Source organism: Stenella coeruleoalba (genome assembly GCF_951394435.1).
Source record: "Stenella coeruleoalba genome assembly, chromosome: 3".
Lineage (NCBI taxonomy): Eukaryota > Metazoa > Chordata > Mammalia > Artiodactyla > Delphinidae > Stenella > Stenella coeruleoalba.
Genome location: NC_137148.1, coordinates 153,021,916 through 153,032,590, shown reverse-complemented (window position 1 = coordinate 153,032,590; position 10,675 = coordinate 153,021,916). Strand labels below are relative to the sequence as shown.

At 41.4% G+C, this 10,675-nt stretch overlaps 2 protein-coding genes across 3 annotated transcripts in view; one reads left to right on the top strand and one right to left on the bottom strand.

The window, feature by feature from the left end:
• Nucleotides 1-10,675, top strand: part of LOC307183366 (metabotropic glutamate receptor 7-like) — a 198,368-nt gene that overhangs the window by 145,398 nt on the left and 42,295 nt on the right. Inside the window, exon 7 of one of the 2 annotated variants that reach the window (XM_079915770.1) lies at nucleotides 219-445. The exons of the other annotated variant lie outside the window; for it this stretch is intronic. The gene's annotated coding sequence lies outside the window, so the exon portion shown is untranslated. Of the gene's footprint in view, nucleotides 1-218; nucleotides 446-10,675 lie in introns of those variants that run through there. 2 annotated transcript variants of the gene reach the window in all.
• Nucleotides 659-10,675, bottom strand: part of LOC307183364 (UDP-N-acetylglucosamine--peptide N-acetylglucosaminyltransferase 110 kDa subunit-like) — a 33,556-nt gene continuing 23,539 nt past the window's right edge. The window contains exon 4 of the mRNA XM_079915739.1: nucleotides 659-5,234. Coding sequence (XP_079771865.1) covers nucleotides 2,085-5,234 — 3,150 coding nt within the window. The 3' untranslated portion in view covers nucleotides 659-2,084. The remainder of the gene's footprint in view (nucleotides 5,235-10,675) is intronic.

Genomic DNA, 10,675 nt, shown 5'->3' with positions numbered 1-10,675 from the left:
AAAGTTCAGAAACTTTATTACCCCGAGCTTTAAGCATCAAAAGTAAAACCTGAGCAAATAATTCATACATCTTTGAGCCCTTTTGCCCCATCTTATTTTACTTCTGACTATTGCCTTATGCCGCTATTCGTTTCACTTTTACTGGTGGCCACACATATTTTGCATAAGCGTTCTCTTACCTGCACTTTCTTTTTCTTTTAATTGCCTTCATGCTTCAGGTCCCTGTTCGAGTGCCACTTGCCGCGGACCAGCCGGAGAAAGAGGATCTCACCGCCCAGGGTCAGAAGGGAAGGGGTAAGGAACTGAAGTAGCACCGACGGGTGGGATCAGAAGGATCAAGACAACTGATGGTTGCAAGGCAAATTGTATTATGCTACAGTTGCAGATTATCTAGACTAGAAATCGGAAGGTTGCCAGATGGTGGTTTACATTATCTACAGACTGTCTCGGCTCAAGATAAACCTCCCTGGGAGGAAACCCATAAACCCAGAAGCATCAAAAATAACCTGCATGTGCAGGGGGGAGACAGCTTGCTTGTCTCATTTTACATTCTTTCTGATCTCTGGGCCCTGGTGATTTATCTCCCATGGAATGGAACAAGGAGGGGAACAAGTAGGGACAGTCCCTTCGAGCAGCGGCCACATGCCTGGCATGTCCTTACCTGCCCTCAAGGCTGACTGCTTCCCACACGTATGTTGCCTTGTTTAAGCCTCAAGCCCTCGATCCTTTGTTGAAATACAATAATTTCATTCCTATGGTTTTCAATACCAAAAACTCAACCTCCAGGAGGGCTAAAGTCTAATTTGTACTCCAAACCAAGTAGCAGTGCAGTTCGCTACTACTGAGACTGAATCCATAAAGACTTCAAGACCACGTCCAGAAGACAAGTTATTATATATAATACCCTAGAAGGTCTGAAACATAATTATCATATACATAGCTGGTCCTTCAGAGCTTTTTACCTATAACATGTTTTTTGATGAAAGTTATTTAATGTACTGGAGATAACTGTGACTTACTGATCAAATATTTGAATACTTATACTTACCTGGGATTTCATTTCTGCTGAAAGAAAAAGGAAGAACAGGACTCACTAAAACAAACAAACAAACATTAGAAATGAAAGTAAAAATCTTAACACACACTATCACTTTTGGAAGCAGCATAGAGGGGCAGTCAACGGTAAAACACTGGTGAAATAGGTCAACACTCTAGGCCAAAAATCCATTATTATTATCATCAGTGACAGTACCACAACTGTGCCCTTCAGAATTAATAATCACTCCTAAGAATCTTCATTTGGCACCAGATGATGCGGTTAAGAGAAACACTCTGGGAGGTTTTGAATCAGACTTGTTTTTTTGTTAGCCAAGTTACAGGAGAATTTTTAAAGTGGGGGGAAGGGAAGAAGGAAACGGACCAGGAAAAGAATTTAAGCCATCATCTATAAACCAACAAAGCACTGATAGTTCCGAACATTATGTCAGACACTAAAATGACTGATATAAGCTCAAGTGGTTTACAAAACCTATAAAAAGACTACACCAGCAAAGTCCCCATTTATCTGTAGAGTTCAGAAACTAAAACAAGGAATATTTTAGCTTAAAAGCTTATCTCAAGAGAATCATACACACTTCACATGAATAAAAATACCTGAAACCAAACATTTTTAAAAGCTCCAATACCCAAAATATAAAGAAAAATATTAATTCAGAAGACTCAATCAATCCATGATAATCACAAAACGGCTGGGCAATCTCTATCTCCCTTCCACACTAACCATCCATCCCATGGAAGACCAAGGGAGATCAGACCTTCCAGACTTACCTTCCAGACCTTCCAGACACCTGGCTGCTGCAAAATTCTATGGAGACTCCTTGTGGAACAGCAGTTTCCCATCTCTTGTGTCTCTCCCTATCATGATCATGATCATGCAGGAAGCAAGTCTGGCTGTGCTATTTCTTATCATTGTCTGTCACCCATCTGCAGCATGGTATTGTACAGATAAGGAAAAAGTAGTTCCCTTTCCCCCAGAAGGTTGAGGCTCAGGTACAGGGTAATTCTCCTGTGCACACAGTCATTATTTAGGCCGACTCAGTGACTTCAACAGGCTTAATCATGTGATCAGGTTTGTTGCCAGCTGCGTAATGCTCCCACATCTGTAGATAGAGCCGCTCTAGGTCCATTGTGTATTGCTTGGTGTTGAACAGAGGGCTAGATGTTCTCTGCTTCCAGACTTTGCCACGAATTTTCTTCAGGTATTCTAGATCAGTTCCCAGTTTCACAGCTATGTCTTCATATTCTTGTCTATTTTGAGCAATAAGCTCAAGACAGCCTAAACAAGTGAGCTGGGAAGCTGCAACTCGGGAAGCAAGAGTCTCTCCTGGCATAGTCACCACGGGTGTCCCTGACCAAAGGACATCCATCCCTGTGGTGTGTCCATTACAGAGTGGAGTGTCCAAGCAGACATCAGCCAGCTGGCCTCTCCGAACATGTTCCTCTTTAGGAGCAACAGGTGAAAAAATGATACGGTTCTGGGGAAGGCCCATATTTTGTGCATACTGTTGAATATTAGGTTCTCCTACTGCTGGAAAACGCAACAGCCACAGTACACTATTGGGAACACGCTTCAGAATATTTGCCCACATCTGCAAAGTAGATGGGTCAATTTTATATAACTGATTGAAGTTACAGTACACAATGGCATCTTCCGGTAACCCGTACTGAGAACGTGTGGTTACAATAATGGTACGGGGAACCTCCTCTCCAGTGGCAGCCTTAATGTTGATCTGGGTAGTTGCCAGTCCATTGCTAAGACTGAATCCATTAATTGTTATCTGAATTTGTCCTCTGTTAATCATTTCAATAACTGCCTCTGCAATAGTATTCATAGGAATGACAGGCATATTAAGAGCCGTATTACTGCTGTCTGCGTTGTCTCCTCCATCAGGACATTTCATCTTGACAATCTGCACATCTGGGAGACTATCAAGAAATGCTTTGAGGTCGATGCCGTTCAGCACAATCCGATTGTCATAAATGTGCCCATTGGACTGAAAATCGATGACTGCCTTCTTCTTCAGGTGAGGGAACATATTAGCATGATCGCCAATAAAGAAAGTATGGGGCATATAAGCCAGTTTCTCAGAATACTGCTCAGCAACTTCAGCAGGTGAAGTTTCCTGATCAGTGATGATATAATCCATGAAAAACACGCCACTGGTCCCAGGGTAGCCCAGCCACATTGCCTGAATAGGAGCTGGCCTGAGAGCAAAGAGTTCATTTCGAGCACCCCTGGTATAACCATTCATATTTACAAGGATATGTATACCATCTTGATGGATGCGATCAGCTGCTTTCCCATTGCATGGAATCTGAGAAAGATCAATGAAATGATGGGCTTCTGCCATCACCTTCGCTCGGAAGTTTGTGCCATCATCTGGGCTCAGGGCATAACAGAATACCTCAAATTTATCAGGATTGTGCATGCCTGGAATAGACTGCATAAGATGAGAAGTAGGATGATTCCCAAAGTCAGAACTCACGTATCCTACACGCAGTCGACCATCACTGAGCTTCAAGTCTTTTGGATGTTCGTACGGTGGTTTATGAAGGACACCGATCTCATCCAAGCAGAGGTTCCCGTGGCTCTCAGCAATAGCCTTCCTGAAGCCATGAGAAAGAGGATAGAGCATACTATGATGAGGCTGCACAGAAGGCAACCTATTCTTCTCCAGCTGGTCAGCCACAATGCTGACCAACTTCTTCATTCGCTCATCATAGTCTGTCCAATCACAGACAATCTGCAGGCAATGAGCCAAATCACAATAAGCGTCAGGAAAATCAGGTTCAAGCTTCAGAGCAGTGCGATAAGAAGCAATTGCTTCTGGAATATTCCCTGAATACTTGTGAATGGAAGCCAGATTGCTGTGGGCATCCGCAAGTGCAGGGTTAATCTGAATGGCACGAGTATAACACTGCAAGGCTCCCTGAACATCCTGCATCTCCTTTAGAGTGTTTCCCATGTTACAGTAGGCATCAGCAAAGGTAGGACTGATTCGAACAGCCTCCTTATAATGCATCAGAGCTTCCTGCAGTTTTCCCTGCTGCTGCAATACACTTGCTAAATTTGAATGGGCAACAGCAAACTCTGGGAAGACTTCTAATGCTTTACAATACAAGCGAACTGCCTCTTCAATGTTCCCCTGGTCTCCTTTGATATTGGCTAGGTTATTCAGAGAGTCTGCATGGGTGGGACACAGCCGCAGAGCTGTATTATAACAATCTTCTGCTTCGGCAACACTGCCCTTCTCTTCCAGAGCGTTGGCTAGGTTGCAGTAAGCATCAGGGAAATGTGGTTGCAACTCAATAGCTCGCCTGTAGATGTCTATTGCCAGATCTATCAGGCCTTGCTCATAGTATACACAAGCCAGGTTGGCATGTACCACTGCATGATTTGGGCTCAAGCTTAGGGCACAAAGGTAAGCTGCCACAGCTCTGTCAAAAATCCGTGCCTCTTTCAAGACATTTCCTAAATTGATATAAGCATCCAGAAAATTGGGGTCAAGCGTGACAGCCTTTTCAAAGTGATGAATTGCAAGCCAAATCTCCCCTTGTGCATTGAAAACACAGCCAAGATTACTCCAAGCTACTGCAAAGTTCGGTTGCGTCTCCATTGCTTTCAAATAACATGCCTTGGCTCCTTCCAAGCGACCCAGGGCTTTGAGCAGGTTCCCCAGGTCACTGCGAACACAGTACAAATCAGGATTGCACTGAAGAGCAGAGACGTAAGCTTGTACTGCCCCTTCCATGTCGCCTGCTGCTACCAAAGCGGCTGCCAGGTTAATATAACCATCGATGAAATCTGGTTTGAGATGCAATGCATGCCGGTAATGCTCAATTGCTTCCTGCAACTGCCCTCTTTCCTTGTACACATTCCCCAAATTCGAATAGGCTTCTGCCAGAAGAGGGTTCTGTTTAATTGCCAGCGTACTAAAGTGGGCAGATCTGTCCAGCCTTCGACACTGGAAGTGTAGAGATGAAAGTAATAAAAGTACTCCAGTATTGTCTGGCTCTTGTCTCCACAGCTGCATGCAGTGTCTCTCAGCTGCCTCAAAATCTCCTGCCTGATACTCTCGATGTACCAACTCAGCTAACCCTTGGAAGGAAAGCATACGTTTCGTTGGTTCTGTGCTGTCGGCCACGTTGCCCACAGAAGACGCCATCTGGAGCTTCTGGAGAGAGTGAGAAAAGGGGGTAATTGAGTCCCGCTGCCGCCACTACTGGCAAGAATGTTTCTAGAGGTAGCAAATACGAGGGCAGCAGCCGTACCACTGCTTTGGCAGGCTTAAGCGGCGGCGACAGTTACAGGCACCGAACCTTAGGAACTCTGGTTGGCCATCTACCTCTCACGCTCTTGACATCTTAATTCTTAACCCTGCCCTCTTCCACCATTTTTCTCCTAATCAGGGAATAAAAATTACCTATACACTTGCCTTAGAAGAAATCAAAAGTCAGTAGTCCAAACACTTTTTAAAGTTTTGTTTTCTGTCCAGTTGGAAAGGAAATACATGATTGACTTTACTTCATCATTCATATAGTCAATGTGGAAAACATTAGGGCCGTGAATTTCAATACAGTAAGAACAGAAAATTTTAAATTGGCCTTCCCAAACCACTAATAAGTAACCAATGTTGTATATAATGCTAAAATCTTAGAGACTGAGTTTGATATTTTAAAAGTTCTGAAAAGATTAGCTAATTTCTCCTCATCATACTTCTCATGCCTCAAACCTGAGTATTACTTTTTTAAAATTAAATTTATTTATCTTTATTTATTTATTTTTATTTTGGCTGCATTGGGTCTTCAATGCTGCGTGCAGACTTTCTCTAGTTGTGGCGAGCGGGGGCTACTCTTTGTTGCGGTGCCTGGGCTTCTCATCACAGCAGCTTCTATTGTTCTTCCACAACTCTATGGGTTCCTTTTTAGGTCCTATGAAGAACCCTAGAAATTAGTTCATGGAATTATAAGTTTTTGCAAAATTGTCAAAGGTGGGATATTTTAACTTCCATCAGGTAAGACCAGCGTCTCTTTCTTTGCCAATTTTCCTTCTATCATATTCCGCTATGTTGGATCATATTGGAATGGCCACAGGCTTTTTTGAAATCTGGCTAAGGAGATTTTCTTTTTTCTGTGGTACGCGGGCCTCTCACTGTTGTGGCCTCTCCCGTTGTGGAGCACAGGCTCTGGACGCACAGGCTCAGCGGCCATGGCTCACGGGCCTAGCCGCTCCGCGGCATGTGGGATCTTCCCGGACCGGGACACGAACCTGTGTCCCCTGCGTCGGCAGGTGGACTCTCAACCACTGCGCCACCAGGGAAGCCCTAAGGAGATGTTTTAAGTGAGGCTATTATGTGATTTTCAGACACCGCCATATGTAATTGACTATATACTATCGCATTACAGGAATAACTTCCAGTACTCATACTGACTACTCTACTGACTTAACCTAGCACAAGACACAGAAGCATAAGGACAAAACCCACCTTACAATATAGCCATGTCTTGCACTTCACAGCTCTCAAAGCATGTGCGTTTGAAGAAGAAAAAAACAACTGAAAAGTACAAAACCAGAAGCTAATCTGTGGAAAATTATTTCAATCATCAGGCATGTGAAAGATAAGTCAAAGATTCAGTTCTCATCAATGCTTAGTCAAAATGGAAATTTTCTTCTGTCAAGAATATACTCCAGGGGCTTCCCTGATGGCGCAGTGGTTAAGAAGCCGCCTGCCAATGCAGGGGACAAGGGTTCGAGTCCTGGTCCGGGAAGATCCCACATGTCACGGAGCAACTAAGCCGGTGTGCCACAACTACGGAACCTGCGCTCTAGAGCCCATGAGCCACGACTATTGAGCCTGCGAGCCACAACTACTGAAGCCTCCGTGCCTAGCACCCGTGCTCTGCAACAAGAGAAGCCACCGCAATGAGAAGCCTGTGCACCGCAACGAAGAGTAGCCCCCAGTCCCTGCAAGTAGAGAAAGCCTGCGCACAGCAACGAAGACCCAACACAGCCAAAAATAAATAAATGAATGAATGAATGAATGAATGAATGAATGAATATACTCCATCAACAATGTGTGTAATGGAATGGTATGAATGAGTATTTTATCAGAATCCCTGTAATGCACAAACCTATAGCAGTACTGAAATCAGTAATGCATTTATAATAGTAAATACTTATGAGGAAGTAATCCATAGAGGTTTTCTCAAAGTTAACAATGAAAATTAATGTGACATTATCAATAATAAATTGTGAAGCTGAAATAAACTTTTCTAAACTATTAATAACTAGAAGCAAATTCTAATCAACCATGCTACAAGAAATCTATGTCTAAAAACTACGAAGTTTATTTCTTAAAATTTTATTTCGAAAATACATAAACTGTCGTATGAGGAGGCAGTTAAAGAATATATAGCTAAAACAGTGGGGGAAAAGTTTTATAGAGACACATCTGGCAGTAGTTAATTTTTAAATGTCATTTTTCTAGATTTTGTGACACCTATAGTATTGATATTTGAAAGCATTTAAAAAATTGTAATTTGAAGATTTGCTACTTCCAGGTAGAATAAAATATTTTGAAGCAAAACAACGTTTCCACTGAGAAAAACAAAAAAAGCCAAATAAAATAGCCAGCATTCAATCAAAAAGTTCTAGACAAACCAAGAGATAGAATCATATGGCTAAAATTCTAAGAACAGATAATACAAAAATATTTACATAAGATATTGTGTGTCTTTATCAGGAAAAGTCTTTATCAAGAAAAGACTTTAAAATCATCAGAATTAATATTATATTTTATTTATTTGTATATTATATTTATGTATAGATATTTATATATTTATATAAAGAACTTAAAGATAAAGCCCTAGTTAAGGCAGTGACAATAGCAGTAGCAGTGGGAGTGAAAAGAAATGGTTATATTCAAGCATATTTTGTCAGGAAAAGTCCATGATCAAATGTCTGACTGCATACATGGGATGGATAGACCGAGTGGGAAAAATCAAAGTTAACTATAGAGGTTCTAGTGAAGATGGGGTTGCCGTCACCCAACCCAAGGGGCTGCGATCATCCCCAAGGTCTAGGAGACTCAAAGGGAAGGTCATGGTCAGAGGCAAAGTTAATTGGTGGGAAAATAAGACTCCCAGTCTCTCCATCTCCTTATATCAGTTTTTTTTGTAACATCTTTATTGGAGTATAATTGCTTTACAATGGTGTGTTAGTTTCTGCTTTATAACAAAGTAAATCAGTTATACATATGTCCCCATATCTCCTCCCTCTTGCATCTCCCTCCCTCCCACCCTCCCTATCCCACCCCTCTAGGTGGTCACAAAGCACCGAGCGCATCTCCCTGTGCTATGCGGAAGCTTCCCACTAGCTATCTATTCCTTATACCAGTTTTGTTTTTCTGCTCATATACGTAGCAGCATTTCATTCAAGGGGAAAGTCATTGATCTGACTGGTCAAATTAAACAACATAGTTCAAGGCACATTTACAGTGGTTAGTTCCTCCACAATTTAGAAAGTCACATTCATAATTTCCCTCTTCCTACACCGCGGAACACATTGGCCATTCCTCCAAAGTTTCCACTCCACAGAGTGGACCAGAGATGACGTGAGCCCAGAACTGAGAGCTTGGCATGAGATGGTGTCAGCCCCACGTAGAGCTCTGGCATAAATTATAACCCAACCCAGCTCTACAGAGAGCTCTGCATGGAATCCTGGGAGTAAACTCAGCCATAATAATGGGATTCTGTTTTTCATTTGCTTTTCTTCCTTGCTTAACTTTCCCTGGCCACTCTGACAAACAAACTTTCAGGCATTCCTGGGCCACTCACTAACTTTATTCCATTTAATCTCATCCAGATTCCCAAGAAAATTACTAACTATAAGGAGGGAAATTTGGAACATGGTAAGTGTTAGATGCCTGAAATATACAGGTCATTGAATCCAGTTAAGTAGCAAATTATCTGGATCTCAAATATGCCAGTAGAATAACAGACTAAGCTCAATTTAATGTACTCTTACTGGAGACACACGTAAATTCTGGGTCAATTTTGAAAAAGTTAAAAGGACATAGCTGAGATTAAAAGAAAGAAAGGAACACCTGCGTGTTTCAGAAAGTAACAGAGAAATTAAATCCAGAGAAAGAAGAGCGGACTGATGTCTGTGGGTTCCGTTCCTTAGTATAGGCCTTATGTAAATAGGGGCTGGAGCTAGAAATCTAACATTACCTTGAGGCCAGGAATTTATAGACTCAGGATGGAACAATATTGAGAAGTTGGTACAGATATCCTACAGAAATTTCATGAGGAACTGCTTAGTCCATTAAGAGGGCCAAGGGCGGTGGTGAGGAAGATTGATATCTCTTGAAAACCTTCAGGTACAGAAAACATCAACACCTCTGAAAAGTAGGCCTCTCCTTCCCAGCGTTGTGATGGCCAGGTTGTCACTAACCTGTAAGGCCCTGTATGAATCAGAAACTGCAAGGAGAGTAATTCAAAGAAAAACAGATGCAGGATGGGTGTGGCAATAAATCCTAGGACCCTATCAGAAACAAAATTAAAACCACTCTAAAGGGAAATTTTAACAAACCACAGCAGATAGTATCCTAACCAGAATAGAATAATAATTTTGAGGAAGTTACTTTAGTTATTTAAGTAATATTCAACATCCAGAGCAAAATTCCCTTAAGTACTGTACTGGTGGAAACTAGGCAACACTATGGAGACAATAAAAAGGTGTTTACCATCAAAAAACATCAAGGTAAGAAAGATAATGTCTAATTTTTAATTATCCTGTGGTTTATTGAAATCTTTTGGAAACCCAAAATAGAGAAAACCTAGCAGGCAATGAAGACTTAAATATTTAGAGATTTATCAACTCATCTATAAAAGCTTTATTAATCTCTTCTTTTAATACCACTCCTGAGAGGTATAAATGTGTCCAGTGATAGGGTTGAAGAAGCCTGAGAGAATTTCAATTGTTTACTATTCTTGGTCAGCTATTAAGACCTTTCAGGAGCATCTTGATTTTCATGGCATCATCCAACAAAAAGCAGGATATTTTACAGAAAGTCCTGGTCCACTTTTTGGCTTGCTTTTGTGTTTACGTTTTTGGTTTTCTCACATTGGGCGGTACATTAGGCTACCTATTGCACACTCCCTCATTCATGCATGCATTCATTCAAACAATATTTACTGAGTTGAGATATTTAATTAACACCCAATAAATGATGTTTAGATGAATGAATGCGCTTTTTATCAAAGTAAGTGTAAGTACTGAGAAAAATTACAGAATGTATGATCCCAGCCCCACAAAAGCGTATAATTGTGTTGAGGATATAACATATGCTGGTGAAATAACTAATATATCATATTGGACAGTTTCTAAGTTCAAAAATGAGTTTTTGTAAATAATCAGAGCCTAAGGAGGACAAAGAAGGGACAGTTCATTATGGGTTGAGTCTATCAATAAATGTACATTTCAGATGAGATTTGAGATTGACCTTAAAGAAAGAAGAGGACTTAGATATATGAACAGAGAACAAAAAAGGCATGGTGATAGCATGTGCATGGATAGTGTGGCCAATATTTATGTTCTTCATTAAAGACAGTC